General features: G+C 41.6%; 1 protein-coding gene across 6 annotated transcripts in view; it reads left to right on the forward strand.

Moving 5' to 3' along the window:
- Trmt2b (tRNA methyltransferase 2B) overlaps positions 1-20,549 on the forward strand; it is an 88,767-nt gene that overhangs the window by 40,125 nt on the left and 28,093 nt on the right. For 4 of the 6 annotated variants that reach the window (XM_085838029.1, XM_085838026.1, XM_085838028.1 and 1 more), the window contains one exon: positions 10,517-10,639. In XM_085838029.1, the coding sequence (XP_085694155.1) occupies positions 10,517-10,639 (123 nt within the window). Of the gene's footprint in view, positions 1-10,516; positions 12,143-20,549 lie in introns of those variants that run through there. The other 2 variants (XM_021153162.2, XM_021153164.2) reach the window with 1 other exon arrangement.

Genomic DNA, 20,549 nt, shown 5'->3' on the forward strand with positions numbered 1-20,549 from the left:
TGCCACCAAGTTCACATTTCTATTTAAAAATACTTTTATTTATTTATTCATTCATGGTGTGTGTGTATGTGTACTTCAGTGTATATATGGAGGTCAGAAGACAAATTGTAGGAATTGGTTCTCTCCTTGTAGGTCCTGGAGATTGAATTTAGTTTATCAGGCTTGGTGGCAATGCCTTTACCATTTTGCCAGCCCCTAACTCTTTTTAACCTTAGCCATTCTAACAGGGAAGGGACGATACTTTAGTTGTGTGTTTTTAAATTTTTAAATTATGTTTTCTCAATACTGGTCAAAGTGCAGAGAATAAGTGTTACTGGAATGCGTTAGCCACAGATAAGCCCACCCAGGCTTAGGGACTGTTGCAAGAGAGGGCAGAAAAAGATAAGAGCCAGAGTTTAGGGAGGAGCTGGGAGGAGCAATGTATTCTCAACATGGCAGGACCACACTGCACTCATGAACTCACAACATCATGGTTGCCTGCACAACGTTCTAGCTAGCCAGCATTCTAACATGGAAGGGGGAGGAGCGCATGAATCCCCCCCCCACATGAGGAGCTGTTGGTAGTTGATGGTTGCCAGGGCAAGGTGTGTAAGTGTTCTTTGGGGGTATAGTCTCTGTTAGGTTGACTATGCTCCAGTGGATAGTTCCACAGCTGTGTGTATATAGGCAGCACAAATGGGACTTGATGGGTTATTACAAAAAAGGCACAAAGTTGGGAGGGGGAGTGGTAAGGGGTGGCTTTGGGAACAGTTATGGAGAGGAGTAGGAAGGCTGAATATGAGCAGAATACATTGTGTGTATATATGACATTCTCAGAGAATTGATACAAAGTCTATTTTTAAAAAGGAATAAAAAAAGCCAGGTGTAGTGGTGCCTGTTTACAATGCCAGCTATTAGGCAGAGACAGATCATGAATTATAACAGTGTAGGCTTCAGGGTCAGATCCTGTCCTAAACACTAATATTAAAAATCCAGCCAGGTGTTGTGGTGCAGGCCTTTATTCCCAGCACTCAGGAGGGCAGAGGCCTGCAGATCTCTCTGAGTTTTCAGCCAGTGTGGCCTACAGAGTGAGTTCCAGGCCGGACAGGAATACATAGTGAAACCTTGTCTCAAAAGACACTATATGTCAATGAATTAAAAAACAAAATAAAAGATATGGCAAATAAATATTATTATGAAAAATAGGTAAATAAACCTGGTCAAGAACATAAAAGAGTAAAAACATAAAAATATAGCCATAAATAATATAGCAGAATAACTATAGATTTGAGCCTTGTCTGGCTAGGAGTTTGCTACACAGACCATACTGGCCTTGATATTATGGCAATGCCTCCCAAAGTATGCCATCACACTCTCTGTTTCCAATTACAGGAAAGTACTCCTAAGAGTTTGCTCTAAAAACAGATATTTGAGTCTGAGAGTGGTGACGCACACCTTTAATCCTAGTGTCGGAGGTAGAGGCAGTTGGATCTCTGAGTTTCAAGCCAGCCTGGTCTACAGAGTGAGCTGCTGGATGGATAGTGCTATACAGAGGAACCCTGTCTGAAAAAAAAACAAGATAGATGATAGATAGATAGATAGATAGATAGACAGATAGATAAGGTAGACATAAACACACACACACATAAAGAGAGAGAGATCGGTAGGTAGATAAGATAAATAGACAGAGATAATGCATGTGAAAATCTGTAATTTTTCTGAGAAAATACAAATGGCCAGTGTTAATTCCAGAAAATAAGGTAAGCCCTGAGCAGATTAGTGAGCATGGAAAGAAATGAAGCTCCCCGACTGGATACGGGTATGGTATGTGCATCTGTAATCCCAGTGATTCTGTAGTTCTCAGGAAACTAAGCCAGGACGGAAGGCATGAATTCAAAATGAAGCTGGGTTACATAGTGATTTCGAGGTCAGATGGCTACATAGTGAGACTGCTGTCTCCTACAATCCAAGGGGATAAAAAGCTTCTACCCCAAATAAAAATTAGGCGCAGTCTCCCCATCTTATTTGCCTGTCCATCGCTGTACAATTACTCTTCCATTTTTATTGTTTTTGAATATGATATAAAGATGGTATCTCTTATCAGTGGATAAAAATGGACTTCAATAATTTGTAATTGACAACTGTATAGACACTGCAAAAATGCTGTATATCTAGATTAAGTTAACTCAAAAAGGTAAATGCAAAAAATGGGTATAAATGCAATCTAGGAAACGATAGAATTTTTTTAAAAAAATAATTGTTTTGTAATTTCTAACTGAAAATTCAGACAACACAGAATGAAAGGCAGTTAATTTATTTATGATTTTGTGTTTAGCAGGCAGAGGAATTGGTTTCATTATGACCTTAAAGAATATTTTTGCCTTTTACATTTATTTATTATGGGGGAGAGGCACTTGTGTGAGTTCGTTCTTTTTTTTTTCTTTTTCTTTTTCTACCCTGTGGCTTCTGAACTCAGGTCATCAGGCTTTACAGCAAATCTCTTTACAGCTGAGCCATCTAGGCTGCCCTAACTTACTGTTCTTTTCTTTATTTCCTTGTGACACTTGTCTGTATCACATACTTGTTCTTGTACACCCCTTCAGTTTTTGTTTTTCATTTCATCATGTCCCCTTCCTCCCAATATTGTCCCCCTTCTATCCCCCCACAAATCATGTCATTTTGCTTAACAATGATCTCAGTCCCATCTATTCCCTTGTGAATGTCATGATTTTATTTGTCTCTTTATCTGAATAAAATTCCATGTATATGTTCGTGTATGTACGCATGCATATGTGAAAGCCAGACTTGACCACTGAGTGTATTCCTCTATCACTTTCCACTTCATTTGGCCTGTCTTTTCTCTGTCTATATAGTAATGCATATGTGGTGCCAAAGGACAGTTTGAAGTTGTTTTTTTCCTACCACGCGGATCCCTGGGATCAAATTCGGGTCATTAGGCTTGGTGGCAAGCACCTTTATCCAGTGAGCCACCTCACTGACCTTCCACTTTTCTGAGAAAAGGTCACTGAACCTGGACCTTGTTGTTTAAGCTAGCCTGGCTAGCCAGTGAGCCCTGGTATCTGCCATTTTCTATTCCCTTCCCACTCAGTGCTCAGTGCTGAGGTTGAAGACCTGTGCTACCCACCTAGCTCTTATGTGGACCCAAGCATAGGTCCAAAGGCTGAGTTATCACCCCAGCCATATGTCACATTTTAAAACTATATCTTGATAAATATCTAGATTGCTTCTACTTCCTAGCTTTTGTGACTAAAGTGACAGTAAGCATGGGTGTACATATAGCTCTGTAATATGCTGACTTAGAATCCTTTAGGTATATTATAACCCAGTGGGTATAGTTGAGTCATATTTCTGTTTTTAATTGTTTTTGAGAATCTTCCACATTGATTTCCATAGTAGCTTAAAGAAGATTAATTTTTATTTTATGTTTGTAAGTGTTTGCCTATATGTATGTGCATGCACAATGTCTGGCCTGGTGCCCAAGAAAGCTAGAAAAGGGTGTTGGATCCTGGGAAACTTGAATTACAGATGGCTGTGTCTTGCCATGTGGCTTCTGGGAACCTTACTCAGATCCTTAGCAAGAGCAGACAGCACTCTTAAATGCTGAGCCATCTCTCTAGCCCTGGAAATATTTTCTAAGTAGTTGATCATTCAATGATTTTTATTCCATGAGCATTGTGGGGAGGAGGGATGCAAAGCGAATGGCTACGCTAAGTTAATTTGACAGGACTTTATTTGTTTATTTATTTATTTATTTATTTTGGTTTTTCGAGACAGGGTTTCCCTGTATAGCCCTGGCTGTCCTGGAACTCACTCTGTAGACCAGGCTGGCCCCAAACTCAGAAATCAGCCTGCCTCTGCCTCCCGAGTGCTGGGATTAAAGGCATGTGCCACCACGCCCAGCTATGACAGGACTTTTATTATCTATGTAGTGTCTACCTTCATCAAACCATTCACAGAAATGAATTAAAAATGTATAAGAACTAAGCCAGGAGTGGTGATAAGTGTCTATAATCCTAGCACTTGGGAGGTAGGGACAAGAGGAGGAGGAGTTTAAGGTCATCTATCCTTGGCTACATAGTAAATTTGAAGCCAGCCTGGGCTACTTGAGAGTCTGTGTCAATAAAACAAAAACTAAAATAGTAAAAACTATAGAACTAAATGTGAGAGCTAAAAGTATAGAATTTTTAGAAGAATACATTTAAAGTCTTCATGACCTTGTGTTAAGCGAAGTTGTCTTTAATACAGTTATCAAAAGTCCAAAGCCAAAAAAAAAGAAAAGTAACAATGAAGTCAGGACAAAACCAAACCAAACCAAAACCAAAAACGTTTTATATTGCAAATGTTACCACCCAGAAAGTGAAAAGACAGCTCATGGCACAGGAGAAGATATTTATAAATCATTTGTAAAGGCTTCCTATCCAGTGGCCAGTCACAAAAGACCACATACTAAGTTAGAGGAGACACACACATCTGTAACCTCTCTTCAGCACTGAGAGGCAGAGACAGGCAGATCCCAAGGGCTCGCTAACACAGCCAGAGGCAATTAATGAGCTCCAGGTTGAGTGATACCCTGTCTCAAAAATTAAAATGGAAGGCTGTTGAGGAAGTCATCCGAACATCACTCCATGCCTCCACATGTTCTTGTATGGTACTTGTATGGACAAGTGCACCTTACACACACACACACACACACACTCACACACACACACAGAGGAAGAGAGAATATTAAATAATTATTTTTGTAGAAAATGTTCAGAATAGACACTAAGTCTATAGAAACAGAAAAGGTCTGTGGCTATCTGGAGCGACTATGGGTTTGAGTCAAATACAAGGTATGGCGGTTAAGAAGTGTGTGGAACCTTACTGGTCTAACAAAAATGTTCCAAAAGTGCTGGGAGCCGTAAGTGCATGCTCTGAATATACTAACAACCACTGAGCTGTTTTATAAATGATAAACTAAATTGTATCCAATAATGTTTCAGTAAAACTGTGGAGAAAAAAACTGGAACTTTTACATGAGACAAAGCACAGTGAACAATTTCAACCAAAGAAACCATTTGCAGTAAATATTAAAGACTGTCTTCCTCCGTCTGCAATTAAGCCCTAGAAGGCAACAAGAAACAAGAACTGCAGTTGGAAAACTAAGAGAAAATAAGAAAAGGAAGTAGAATTAATGTGTTCATGCATTGGGAGGTAATGCTACCTCCTCCATGAAAATAGGGATAGGAGCTGGCTATGGTGGCACAAGCCTTTAAGCCTAACAGTTAGGAGGTGGAGGTGGGCAGATCTCTGAGTGCAAGGCCAGTCTGGTCTACATAGCAAGTTCCAGGACAGCCAGGGCTACATAGAAAGATGATGTCATGAGAGGTGGTATTTGAGGTCAGTTTGAGCTACATAGAAAAAAAAACCCTGTCTAAAACCTGTAACAAGGTACATAGAAATACATGTCTCTGTGTGTACATATACATACACATATATACACTTACATATATACATGTAAAAACATTTGAGGATCTCATAGACACGGTGTGTTTTGATCATATCCAGCCCATTGCCCTACTCTAACTCCTTTTAGACTCTCAACATATACCCCTCCCAATTCCTGGTTCTCTTTTTAAAAATAATCCACTGAATCTAATTCGTGCTGCCTGTATGTTCGTGGGGTGGGGCTATCTACTGCAGTGCAGGAAACCACCAGCAGCCATACCCCTAAAGAAACACTTTTTGCATTTCCAACTGGGAAAAGTTTGATAATGCACTGCTGGCAATATAGGGATAATGTTGCTGGTATAAATTGAGCACTAATCTGTATAAGTGAATGCCATCCCTTTGGAGGTAAATTTAACCATGTAGATTAAAAATTTAGATGCGTGCATGCTTGATGATCCAGAACTTCATGCCTCAGTTACAACTAGTATATTTTATGTGTCCTGAGTGTTTTACCTGTATGTCTGTCTGTCTATACCACTTCCGTTGCCTGAGCTCACAGAAGTCACAGAATCTTTAGCCCCCATCCCTTAGATTTTTATCCTGCAGCTCACTTCCAGACATAAAATGACATAGAGAAATGCTTATTGTAATATTTTAACATCAAAAGAAAAAATATTCTAAAAGTCATCAGAAGAGAACTGGATAATTTATAACATACTATCCATAAGATGGAGCATTATATACTATCATGTACTGATAACGGAAAATCTTGACAGTATGTTATTTCTCAGCAGCTTTATGGAGATATACTTCATAATCCACATAATTTTATCCATTTAAATAATACAGTTTATAAGGGTGTAGAGGTAGCTTCGTGGTTAAAAGCACTTGTTGCTCTTGCAGGGGACCCAGGTTTGGTTCTCAGTACCCACATGGTAAATAAGAAGCTTTAGTAAATGTTGGCTGTGGAGGTGCACAGAACCTGGGAGTCAGAGGCAGGCAGATCTCTGTGAGTTTGAGGAGGCCAGCCTGGTCTGTATACTGAGTTCCAGGACAACCAGGGCTACATAATGAGACTATGTCTCAAAAAACAAACTAGATTTAAAAATGGTTAAAATTTATGTTAAGTATATTTTGCTAAAATTAAAAAATAGAAGATAATTAAAGTTATTTCCATTTTCCCTCCAAAATGGAAACTTCCTATTTTTTCAAAATTTATCCTCAAAATGTACTTAGAAGAAACTCAATAATTCAAAAAATACAAATTATGACATATCAAAACCCTCTTGGAAGTCCAATTCCAGAGGACCAGTCAGGTAGGTGGATCTCTGAGTTTGAAGCCAGCCTGGTGTACAGTGCAAGTTCCAGGAAGGCCAGGGCTCCACAGAGAAACCCTGTCTCAAAAAAAACAAAACAAAAACAAAAACAACCCAAACAAACAAAAGAAGGAAAGAAAGAAAGAAAAAAAAAAACAGGTTTCTACGAATAACAACAAAGCATGACAAAATAAAGAAGCAAAAATTATCATCTCAAAGTTGGACACGGCAACCCAACAGGAGGAGAAGAGTCCCAAGAATAGCCACGAGAGTCAGAGACCTACTTGTCCTCATAGTAGGAGTAGCAGAGGACCTGGTGTAGGCCCTGTGCTTGCTACTTCAGTCTCTGTGAGCTCACATGTGCCTTGCTGAGTTGATTCAGAGGATCCTGTTCTCCTAGGCCTATCTCCTCTGACAAACATGTAGGGAAAACACTCAGTACACACGAACCAAAATAGATCTCCTTTTTAAAAGTAGACAGTTCAGCGAGTTTTGGGTGGTTTGTTTGCACACTCACGCAGCTGTCACCACCATCCGGAGCGTTTTTTTTTTTTGTTTTTTTGGTTTTTTTTGTCTTCTCCAAAGGAAGCTACACTTTTTAGTCTCACTGGCTCCACCCCTGCTGGCTGATCCTAGGCAACCTGTAATGTGCTTTGTTTCTAGATTTGCCTGGCATTTTCTTGAATTGAATTGTGCCATATACTATGAATTGCTTTGCGTCTTCCTTCACTTCACGGAACATATCTGATATTTATCTGTGTTTAAATGTTTATCTCTCCTTGGTTTCCTTTTTGGCCTTAAAAGGGAATAATATTGTACTGTATGGTATATACTGTCTTACTTACATGCTCATGAGTTTATGGCTTTCATGACTGATGTTTCAACAAATATGCATGTGCAAGTTTTGCTTTCATTTCTCTTTGAGAAAGATCTAGGAGGAGAGGTGTGGGACCATATGTAACTAGTTTAAACCTTTTTGAGGAACTTGAGTTGGTTTCCCAAGCTGCTGCCTATTGTGGTCTAAGAGCATTTCAGAGTCTCTGGATCCTCCCAAAATATTGTTATTGGCTCTTTTTTTTTGAAAAAAAAATCTGTTTTCCAGTGCTGGCAATCAAGCCCTGGACCACTTGCATGCTAGGCAAGTATCCTTCCAGTGAGGTGTATCTTTTTTTTTGTTTTGTTTTGTTTTGTTTTTTGAGACAGGATTTCTCTGTGTAGCCCTGGCTGTCCTGGAAATCACTCACTCTGTAGACCAGGCTGGCCTCAAACTCACAAAGTTCCACCTGCGTCTGCCTCCCAAATGCTGGGACTAAAGGTGTATGCTGTCACACTTGGCTCAATAGTATTTTCTGAAGTATAGCCCAGTACATATTTTGTGGCTTTTGATTTAGGTTCTGAGATAATGTTGTCACTAAGCAGAACTAGTATAGAGTTGTTTATATGATAATAAGATTAAAGGATGAGAAGGACATATATTTGTGCTTGCTTGTATATTCATAGAGAGACTCTGGTGAGTTATATGACACACTGATAGGAAGAAAAATTAAATTGGGGCTAGAGAGAAAAAATTTAAATTGGGGGTTGCAGTTAAGAAAATGTACTGATTTTGCAGAGGAACTGGATTTCATTTATTTATTTATTTATTTATTTTGTTTTGTGTTTTGAGACAGGGTTTCTCTGTGTAGCCCTGGCTGTCCTGGAACTCACTCTGTAGACCAGGCTGGCCTCGAACTCAGAAATCCGCCTGCCTCTGCCTCCTGAGTGCTGGGATTAAAGGCGTGCGCCACCACGCCCGGCGGAACTGGGTTTCATTACCTCTATCGGTATCAGGCAGCTCACCTGTGACTCCAGCTCCAGAGGAGCTACAGCTCTGGCTTCCATAGGCAGCCCTCCAATGCACATGTGTATACATAAACACATGCGCACACACACGCATGCATACATGCATGCATGCATGCACACATGATGAAAAAAGTAAGTCTTGAAAAGTGAAGTCACATTTGCGGGAAATTTGATAGACTGAATATTTATTATGTTATTGAAGGTGCTGTTTTCTCTTCTACATGGGACTTACCTTATAAATCATTGTGCTTCTATGTGTGTGTTTGTATAGAGGTCATAAAGTAGTGAGGGTCTGATGAGCAGAAAAGGGAACGCCCTGGGGGAAGGAAAGGACTCAGTCAGAGAAGCAGGGGACACAGGGAAGAGCAGAGAAGGAGGAAAATTAAGTGAGAATGATATATGATATACAGGTTTGAAAATACCACAAAGAAGCCCCATTACTTTATATGCTGTCTTTAAAGCAAAGCCCCCCCACTTAAGAAATAAACCTTAATAACAGTTTTCTCTGTCTAGAAAGAACTGAAGACAGGACTGTAGAGCTGGCTCAGGGGCTCAGAGCAATTGATGCTCTTGCAGATGGTTCAGGTTTAGTTTCCAGCTCTCACATGGTAGTTCACAACCCTGGGCAACTCTAATTTCTGGGTACAGACATCCCCTTCTGACCTCTGCAGGCACCAAGCGTGCATGTGGTGCATATATGTACATACAAGCAAAACCCCCATACACACAAAAATTAAATCTAAATAATATCTTAAAAAGAAAGAACCAGGGACATATGAGAGACAGGAAAGATTACCTTTTGTTCCTTTTAATGTTATTTTATTTGTACTCAAATGAACGCATTGCATCATATATTATATAATACTAATGAGTGTTATAATGAAGTGGTTAAGACTAAACCTAGCTAGGCATGGTGGCTCATGCCTTTAATCTCAGCACTCAGGAGGCAGGCTGATTTCTGAGTTCAAGACAGTGAGTTCCAGGAAAGCAAGGGCTACACAGTGACACCCTGTCTCAGAAAACAAAACAAAACAAAACAAAACAACAAAAACGAGACTAAACCTAGAATTCAGCTAGCACACTGAGCAAATTTCTAAACATGGCCTCAAAAAGGCAAGACAGCTTTAATTTGATAAGATGCTATGTACATATGGTAGAAAAAGTCCAATAGTGCAAGAGGACACAAGAATGGGTATGTATCTTATAAACATCAGGTGGTAAGCAGGACATGGTGGCACACACCTTTAATCCCAGCACTCGGGAGGCAGAGGCAGGCGGATTTCTAAATTTGAGGCCAGCCCGGTCTACAGAGTGAGTTCCAGGTCAGCCAGGGCTACACAGAGAAACTCTGTCTCGAAAAAACAAAAAAAAAACAACAAACAAACAAACAAACATCAGGTGGTGTGTGTGTGTGTGTGTGTGTGAGCATGCATGCCAAAGTACAACCTAAAGGTATTATTTTATCAAACCATCTACTTTGTTTTTGAGACAGAATCTCTCACTAGCCTGGGTTTCGCCCAGTGCTAGACTCACACTGGCCAGTGAACCTCAGGGATCTGCCTGGTTTTACTTTCCAGAACTGAATTTCAGATGTGCCAGCACACTTTACATATTTCCATGGATTCTGGGAGTTGAACTCTGGTGCCTTGCCAACCAAAGCCATCTCTGCAGTCCTTTAGATGCATTTTGATTTAATATTGTCTGCTTACAGTATGTTTGTTGGGCCACAGCTCCACTGTAAGTTGAGCATCTCTACGCTAATGAGGAAGATGGATAAGCAAACCAGTTAGAGGGAAATAACGAGGAGTGGGGCTGAGAGACACACGGGCTGTGTGACTGCAGACAAAGGACTTCAATTTTAAGCGCCAGTGCACCTGTGCTTGCTTCTCTTTGTTTCTGTGAACTGACATTCTAGTCTATTTCTGCAGACTATGCTGTCCTCCAGATTCTGCAAAGCAGCTCCTAGGAGACCCTTTCGTCCTGAGAGAAGCTGTGCCTGTGGATTTGTTTCCCCACACCCAACACTGTGAACTGGTACTCCTCTTCACTCGGTAAGACCTGGACGCTGCAGGCTGATAAGGCTCAAGTTTCCGAGACACCCAGGTTGCCATAGGAGACAGTGGAAGCATCACCAGAAAGACCAATTTTGAATCCTGGCCAAAAGAATTTGGCTGGCCTCCTTCTCTGAGGCAGATTGGACTGTAGCTTGCCGTATTCCTTTGGGGTTATCCATATTCCCTTAGCTTTGACTGCTCCTAACTCCTTGAACCTGAATTTGTGTTGCTCTATCCTTTTGCTGTCTATACATCTTTCAATATACAGTCTTGTCCCTGCCATGGGATTCTGCTTTTGTTGTGAGGACAACTGCTTTTTTGAGCAGCCGGCAGTAATTTCATATTGACTGGGACCTGTATATTTTCTCTGAGATTTTACCATTTGCATTTTTTGTTTTTGTTGTTTTGTTTTGTTTTGAAACAGGGTCTCACATAGTGCACACTAGCCTTGCACTCACAATACAACTGAGGTTGACTTTGAACTTGTAAGCCTTCTGCCTGCACTTTGTGAGTGTTGGGATTACAGGCATGTGCCACCACTCATGGCTTTATGTAGTGATGGGGATCAAAGCCAGGGAAGGATGCCTGTGAGGGAAACCCGTTTACTAACTGAGCTACAGCCCTAGCCCCTTGCAAATATTTTTAGGAAGTAGAACCACATTGAGCTTTTTACAAAGCACAATAAGAGGCTAGGGAGATGGCTAACTGGGTAAAGTCCTTATGGCACACAGGAAGCTGAATTTGGATATCTAGCACATAATAACAAGACATAGTGGTACCTGCCTGTTCTTGTGCTGAGACATGTATGCAGTGGGATCCTGAGGGCTTTCCTGGACAGTCAATTTAGCTAATAGTAGTTTAATGAGAGACCCTATCTCAAAAAAGTTGAAAAATGATAAGACACCTGATAGCAACATCTGTCCTCCACAAGTATAATCACACATACATACTACACACATGCAATGCAGACAAAGTTATATCATGATTACAGGGTTGTTGGGCTTTCTAGAATTTGACACTTCTAAACTGTCCTTTCATGATGGGGTTATCTCTGGGGCTGGAGAGATGGCTCAGTGTTCACAAGCATATAATGCTCTTGCAGAGGCCCTAAGTTTGCTTCTTAGTATCCATGTCAAGCTGCTCATTACTGCCTCTAACTAACTCTAGTTCCAGGGGATCTGATACCCTCTGCTGCTCTCCATGGACATGGTACTTACATGCACAAACCCATATTCACACACATGCAAATACACATAGTTTAAAAATAACTTTTAAAAAGCTTAAAGAGAAAATGGGGTTATCTCTAGGAACAATAATGCCATTCATCTCTTACCTGTAGAAGGAGAATCAGTCATTAGAAATCCCCCAAAGGGTTAAGAAACTCGGAAAGGAAGGACCGCATACTTAGATTGTCCTGTGTATTCTGGAGGAAGGAAGCACCAGTGGTCCTATAGTAACCCTGTCTGTGTTATAATAAAGTGAATGTTGAAATTAACTGTATTCACTATCTCTAGTCCATGGTTTTTTCAATTCTGGAGTTGTCCCTTTTTTTTTTTTTTTTTTTTTTTTTTTGGTTTTTTGAGACAGGGTTTTTCTGTGTAGCCCTGGCTGTCCTGGAACTCACTCTGTAGACCAGGCTGGCCTCGAACTCAGAAATCCACCTGCCTCCTGAGTGCTGGGATTAAAGGTGTGTTCCACCACCACCCGGCTGGAGTTGTCCTTGAGTACTTGTCTGACATTGTCTTTTGAATACTCTCATGGTCTGAAGACATGGAAGTTATGTGTGTTGCCAGAATTACAAAATAATAATCAGGTCAGCAGGAAGTTTAAATTTTTCTCAGTCCTAAATGCTCTTAAAGCAGACTGCTTCTCAAAAGAAGCAGTTAAAGCTCATATAAAATGTCCCAAGGCCTGACACTATTACTGAGGCTATGGAGCGCCCACAGAAAGGGACCTAGCATGACTGCCCTCTGGAAGACCCAGCAAGCAGCTGAAAGAGTCAGATGCACATATTTGCACCCAGCCAATGGACAGAAGCTGCTGACCTCTGTGGTTGAATTAGGGAAGGCAGAAAGAAGCTCAGGAGAAGGCTGATCCTGTAGGAGGACCAGCAGTCTCAATTAATCTGGACCCCCGAAATCTTTCAAACACTGGACCACCAAACAGACAGTATACACCAGCTGATACGAGGCCCCCAATACATATATAGTAGAGGACTGCGGGTCTGGGTTCATTCAGAGATGATGCACCTAACCCTCAAGAGACTGGAGGCCCCAGGGAGTTTAGCAGTCAGATGGGGTGGAGGGTGGGGGCATCCACATGGAGACAGGGTGGGGTGGGGAGGAGGTGGGGTATTTGGAGCAATCTGAGGGTGGATTGGGGAGGGGTCAGGGAATGGAATATAGAGTGTAAAAAATAAACTAACTAATAAAAAACCCAAAAAACAAAAACAATGTTGTATATGTAAATTTTTGAGGTTGGATCTGTCTTAGTGTTTTATTGCTGTGAAGAGACACCATGGCAAAGGCCACTGTTATTATTACTACTTAATTTGGGGCTCGCTTACAGTTTCAGAGGGAGAGTCCGACATCATGGGAGGGCATATGAAGGCACAAAAGAAGGCATGGCATCAGATCGGTAGCTGAGAGATTTACATCTAGTCAGCAGGCAGCAGGCAGCAACACCCTGGTTCTGTTCTGGGTTTTTAATCCTCAAAGTCCACTCCCAGTGACACACCTCCTCCAACAAGGCCACACCTCTTCATCCTTCCAAATAGCTCATCAACTGGGGTTAAGCATGAAAATATTTGAGCCTATGTGGACCATTCTCATTCAGACCACCACCTTGGGCTTCTGACCATCCTGCCTCTCTCTCCTGAGTTCAGTCTCAATTACAGGTGCATACAACCCCAGTTTTTGTGTCATGCTGGAGAATTGAACCCAGGACTTTGCCAGTGCTAAGCAAACACTCTACCAAGACAGGTACATTTTAATACAGTTTTTGTTGGTGTTTTGAGACAAGGTCTCACTCACATAGCCCAGACTGGCCTCAAATTCCTTAGTAGTTAAGGCAGGTGGCTTTTACCCCTTAAATATTGGTTATTGTGGATGTGTACCACAATTCCAAGCTAATGTTGTACATTGATTGCTTTTGACAATAGGTGCAGCAACAAGAAGAGACACAGAGGTTCAAGAACACAGCATTTTATACATTTACAGTGCTAGAATAGGAGGTACGCCACAGGTCTACATAGGGAAGACACCAGAATGATCAGAAGGCAGGAGGAGGATATAAGGGAAAGGTTTGGGTAATGTGCTCTATTGTGTTTTCCTTGGGAAAGGGAGGGAAGGGACAAAAGCTTATGATTAACTAGTTTGAGCAGTTTTGTCAGGCTTTGAGCTATGGGAGTGGTCCCTACTTGTCTGCTCCCTGGCCCTGGGATGCTAAAGGTAGAGGAGTACTGCCTTTCTGGGTATTCAGGGCCATTGCAGGAAGTATGATCTATAGTGGTTGTTTTATTCTTCAGAGACATCTCTGTTGTTTAGATCCGGAAACATTCCCTAAAGGCCCACATGGTAAAAGCTTGTTCTCAGTCGGTGGCACTACTGGAAAGTAATGGGACTTAGGTGGTAGGGTCTCATGCAAGGGATATTGGGATGTGACCCTTTCTTCTGTCTCTCTTTACTTCCTGGCTACTATGAGGTCATAAGCTTTTTTCTACCTTGTACTCCTTTGTCCTTATGCTCTGACTTGCAATGGGCTAAATGTTCATGGACCAGAAATGCAAACCAAAACAACCTTTCTTCAAGTTGCTTATCTTAGGTGTCATGTTTCAGTGATGGAAGGCTGACTCATAGATAGCTTAGGGCTCAGCCCTTGCTGTCTCTAAGAACTGACTAGCTCTGGGGCATTGGGTAGCTGGACAGCAGAGACTTTATTTAGCCAAAAGGTTATCAAGATGTCAAAACAACACAGAAATAGACACATTATGCAGGACAGTACATACTTATTTAAAAATCTTAGAAGGGAGCTGGGTTTTGAGGTTCATGGCTGTAATCCCAATATTTGAAAGGCTGGTGCAACAGACTGGCTATGAGTTCGAGGCCAGTCTGGAGTACATACAGATTCATTCAGTTTTGGCAAAAGGCCAAGGAGTCAGTATTTTTTTTCTTTAAATTGTTTTTCATAGCACATATTTATTATACACTATATTGCATTACATATAGATACTTTAGTGATTTTTTTTAGCTCTTTTGGCAAAAGATCTTGGAGATTTCTTTAAGGACTGTTTCACTGTCTGAGTTCAGAGTACATGATACCATTACATAGGGCGTCTTCATTCAAGTACATATGTTTTTATATGTTGACCATTTCTTCCCCCTGCAGAATCTCCCCAGCCTATTCATGTTAGTCTCCTTTTGATCACCTAGACAGTTTTTGATTCTAATTGCAGGTCATGTATGAATTAAAACTTGGGTATCTGTCTTTCTGAGGCTGGCTTAATCTGCTTGACATTATAAAACTCTTCTTTATAGCTAAAGGCATTAAGTTGTGTATCCTTTATCAGTGTCTCTGGTTTTAGAGGGCAGGTACTAGAGTTCTTAACATGTACCCTCCATACATCCTGTGATTCCAATGTGCAGCCAAAGTTGGGACCCAGTGCTTTAGAGGTGGGTCTTTACTTTTCAAGTGTGGTCTTTGGACCCGCAGCCTTGGCTTCCCTTGGGCCAGTTTAGAAGCACAGCATTTTAGGCATCATTGAGCTGAATTGAATGCACTGGGGTTGGCATCCAGAGATCTGTGCTTTACCACCCCTTGCTGGTGATGCTAATGGCACACTCAAGCTAGAGAACTGCTGACTCCGTGTGACCCTTCTCAGCCTTGGTTACACACAGATCACCTAAGGACTTCATTACCTTTGTTTGCTTACTTGCTTGCTTGTTTATGTCTGTGTGCATGCATGTGGAGGTCAGAGGACAACTTGTGGTAGTTGACTTTCTCCTCCCAGCAGGTAGGCACCAGGCACGGGATTCAGATTATCAGAGTTGGTGGCAAGTACCTTTACCCTCTTGAACCATCTTGCTAGCCCCTAAAGACCTCTTAAAACAGGCTCTTGAGCATGACATCTTCAGATATTTCATAATATACGTCATTCATTGGGAGCACCATTACTTTTAAAGCTCCCCAGACAACTCTTACATGCTTGTATGCCGTGGGGTGGGGTGGGGTGGGGTGGGGTGGGGGTCCTTGTCTCTGGTTTTTGTCTCCAAGGTGGTGTTGATGTGATGAATAAAACTGCACATCAGGTTGGATATACAAGTCTTCCTCAGTAGAACCACCCAAGAGCTGTGAAGCATTTAATTTTGCATATCTGCTATAATTGTTGTAGTGATGTTCTGATAAGGTTTTGGTTTTGTATTTTGGTTTTGATTTTTGTTTTTTGGGTTGGGGGGGGGTTCTTTTTGTCACCTTTGTCACAAAGAGTAGTGCAGGAAGAGGGAAACCACTATTGAATTGCATTCATCAAATTGACCTGTGGGCACATCTCTGGGGCATTTTCTTGATTGATGAGGATTGTGGGAAGCTTGGCCTGTGGTGTTGTCATCCCCGCAGGTGCTTCTGGGTTGTATAATAAAGCAAAGTGAACAAGCCACAGGAATAAGCCAGTGAGCCGCACTCCTCTGTGGGCTTTGTGTCGGGTCCTGCTTTGGCTTCCTCTGGCTGTAAGCTAACATAAACTTCCCTCCCCAAGTTACCACAGCAGTCAAAAACAAAGACAGTAGGTATGAAAGAAATAGTGTTTCATACCATTAGTGGATAGTGATTCTAAATGAGGCATGAAATTAACTCTCATCCACTCTTGGGGGAATGTGAGGTCACTTTAATCTGAAAGTAAAACAATTGTTTAAGGATTTATCCTTAGTCTGCTTCCAGTCTTTCAGAACTGGCTGCTGAGAAGTCTCATTTTAAAGTTGCTGAAGGCAGGCGAGCTAGCTCTGCAGATAAAGGCACTTGCTGCCAAGGCAGATAATCAATGACTTCAATTCTCAGAACCCACATGGTGGAATTAGAGAACCAACTCCACAGCAATGTGTTCTCTTGAGCTCCACACACATGTCCCCTGAATCCATACATGAACGTAATAAAAAACAGTCTATTTTAAACAATTCAGGTTGCTACCAAGTGCCAGTGCCAGCTTTGCCATGACTCCTTTTCGGTTGTTGTTTGTTGAGACAGGGACTTGGTATGTAGCCCTGGTTAATGTGGGATCAAAGCAGTCCTCCTGCCTTGACTTCTTTAGCACTGGAACTGCAGGTGTGAGCCACCACTGCCTGCTTTTGCTATTGCTCTTATGCCCGTTTTGGAGTTTTAGCTGCCACAGTGGTTCTTAGGCTTATGTGCCCATTCTAATCCCTTGTGGTGCTTTAATTGCATTAATTAAGTGTCTGAGTGTCCTCCCGCCACATCTTGCATGTAGAAGGTCAGAGGACAACTCATAGAAGTCAGTTTTCTCCTTCTACCATGTAATTCTGGGTGGCCAGGTTTGGCAGCAAGCACCGTTACCCACTGAGTCATCTTGATGGCCCTCCTGTGATGCCTTTGAAAATCCCCTCACTTGCTGTGAGTGCACTATACCAGAACGTAGAGGAACACATTTGTACCGCATTCTACAATGTCAGAATTTATTGAATAAGTTCACAAGGTTTAGCAGTTTCAATGGCAATTTGTCACAAAAATCTTCCTAGCTTGGAAGCCTGGGTGAGGTGAATGCAAGTTCTTTTATTCCAGCCCCATTCACTAACTCTCATAGCACACAGCACAACACAGTCAATCCACCGACACAGCTCTGTATATGTGTATGCCTTACAGAATGAATACAAGTTAGAGAGGCTGCAGCAGAGTTCAGGAGGTTTCAGGAATGGGCTCAGGAGAGTTTGTATTGACAAGACAGTGAACCAACCCATGCTGGGAGGGAGCTGTGCAAGTCAAGATTTTGAAGCACAGCTACAGTGTACAACTGTGAGGTTAAAAGGCAGAACTGGGTGGAGGAGGAAATGGTGGGTGGGTTAGGCACAGGCCCAGATGGGCAAACAGGTGGATGGGTCGAATAGGCTTCATCAATAGTTAGGGACCAAGCCAAGTGAAGGAGTCCTTGGTGTGTGACATGCACATAGTGTATCAGATGATAGGTTGGTGTAGGGTCATGTCATCACAGTGTTAGGTGTCCATCGATGTATGGGGTCTAGGTGATGTAGATACACCCTCTCTTGGTTGCTGCGTTTGGTAAGTTTCTGAGCCTCGTTTCCCTGATGTGATTTTAATATGCCCCTGCAGTTTTGTTTCGCTCCAATAAATGTACAAGATAGAACCGTTTCTATACTAAAGAAGTCATTTATCAGTCTGTACTGAACGGTTGTTACCTGTCATTTCTGGATCTACTCAAGGGCTACAGTCATCCCTTCCCCTCAAAATGGAGTTGAAATCCACCTTCAAAACTGAGTCTCCTCGGACAATGCACAGTGTGAAAAGCTACTGTTTCTTACAATATGGGGTCACTTAGAGTAAGCCATAATGGCCAGGTCTCACATAGGTCATGGACTTGAAGCAGATGTTCCGATTTCATTAGTGTAGGGTATGGTCCAAATATCTGAATTTTTAAATTTTTTGGTTGTGAGCCTAACCTTTAAGAGCTGAGCCATCTTTCTAACTGTGTGAATGGGCCATCTGAATTTTTAAAAAATATTCATTTATTATATGTAAGTACACTGTAGCTGTCTTCAGACACTCCAGAAGAGAGCATCAGATTTCATTACAGATGGTTGTGAGCCACCATGTGGTTGCTGGGATTTGAACTCAGGACCTTTGGAAGAGCAGTCGGTGATCTTAACCGTTGAGCCATCTCACCAGTCCCGCCATCTGAATTTTTAACAGATGCCCAGAGTGATTCTGATGGGCAGCCACAATTGGCTTAAGGCAACAGTTACCAATCTTGGCTGTGCCTTAAACCTCTCTAGTGATTTGTTTTTTCAAACTTCCAAGGTTTAGGACAGATTCTGACTAATTAAATTGTCATAGTCTGGACAGTGTGGATGGTGGCACATGGCTGTAATCCCAGCACTTGGGAGGCAGAGGCAGGTGGATCTCTGAGTTGGAGGCCAGACTGGTCTACACAGTGAGTTCCAAGAAGGCCAGGACTACACAGAGATACCTTGTCTTGAAAAAAAATGAAAAAATATTGTGTTGTAGTCTCTAGGAGTACCACATAGACATTGAAGGTTACAGTGCGTGCCCAGCACTGAGAACCACAGGGTCTGAGTATTTGATATGCTTGGTTGTCTTCATGCAGGAAAAGAGAGTGATTATCATTTGCTAAGATTTAAGTCTTTTAACCCTTCACCCTTAAGATCAAATTACAATTTATAACTCCTAGGAACATTAGTCATTTTTTCTTAGGAATATAATTCAGAATGGCTTGTCTACAAAGTGCAGGCACGAACCATTGGCACCTCTCTTACAACCTGACAATTAGTCCAAATTCAAGGCAACACTTGAAGTGAAATATAACTATTATTTTTTGAGACATATACATTTTTCCGCAGCAGATTCTATTCCATTACCATATAAATTTCCACATTGTTTTTCTCATTAATTTTCCTCAGAGGAACCCAACTGGATGACATTATCCACACCTGGCCACAAGCCACACAATGGAAGAACACGTATTATAAACATCTCCAAGCCCATCTGTAGGGAGAGCGAGAGGTGACTCAGCAGTTAAGAACACTTGTTACTTTTGCAGAGGACATGGGTTCTGTTCCAAGTGTTCACATGATGACTTAACAATGGTCTGCACTTCGAGTTTCAGGGTATCTGACCCTCTCTTCTGACCTCTGTGGACACTAGATATGCATGTGATACACATACATACATGCAAGCAAAGACATTTATACACATAGAATACATACATCTTATTTTAAAAGCCCATCTGTAACTATTAGCCTCAAAATATTTAGAGGGCAGATGTCTTTACTCTGAAGACCTGAAGGAAATTTAATGTTTCATGATGTTGGTTTAAACCATGTGTTTTGGGATTTTTTGATATAGGATATTACTATGTAGCCCTAGCTGACCTGGAACCAGCTATGGTGAACTGGCTGGCCTTGACCTTACAGTGGTCCTCCTGCTTTTAGATTCCAGGTGCTGGGGTTGCAGGTGAACACCACTGTGTCTGGTGGTAGTCACCAATTGTATTTCCTAATTTTCTTTGGTTGTAACCAAGCCAGAGAATGTTTGAGAGCAAGATGGGGCTGCGTTATGCTTAGCTGCTTAGTAGTTAGTTGCTGCCCATTGACCTGTAAGAATTGAATACTGTATCCCTAATATTCAGCAATGTCTGAACTGTGGCAGGAACTTAGAGAGGCAATTTGACATGCTAAAAGGAACAGCTTTGGAATCAGGCTGACCTAGTCTTGAATTCTATTTATCATTTACAAGCTCTTGTGACTTTGGACAACTTACTTAAATTCTTCAACTCTGTTTCCCCTCCCTCTCCCTGTAGAATAAGGATAATGGGGGTATGCTGAGTCTCTACATCCATCATGAGCTTAAAAGATGCATTTAATCCACCTGACCTACTAACACTAGCCTAGCAGCCGTGGCACACAATAGAGGAGCAGCTGTTCACTTTTGTGATGCCGTGACTGCCTGAGAGATATCCCCCATCACTAGGGTTCATGGGCTACTGAATTCAAAATCCGTATCGTTTGCCTCACCGTAAAGCTGAGAAATCATCAACTTGAACCATTTGAAAGCTGGTACTGAATTTTGGGCAAACAAAACCACACATAGCAGAGTCCCTTCCCTGATGCTGTGGGTGTTCATTTTTCAGCATTTGTGTTATATGTAA

This window comes from Mus caroli, unplaced genomic scaffold (genome assembly GCF_978045245.1).
Source record: "Mus caroli unplaced genomic scaffold, Mus_caroli_1 scaffold_5, whole genome shotgun sequence".
Taxonomy (NCBI): Eukaryota; Metazoa; Chordata; class Mammalia; order Rodentia; family Muridae; genus Mus; species Mus caroli.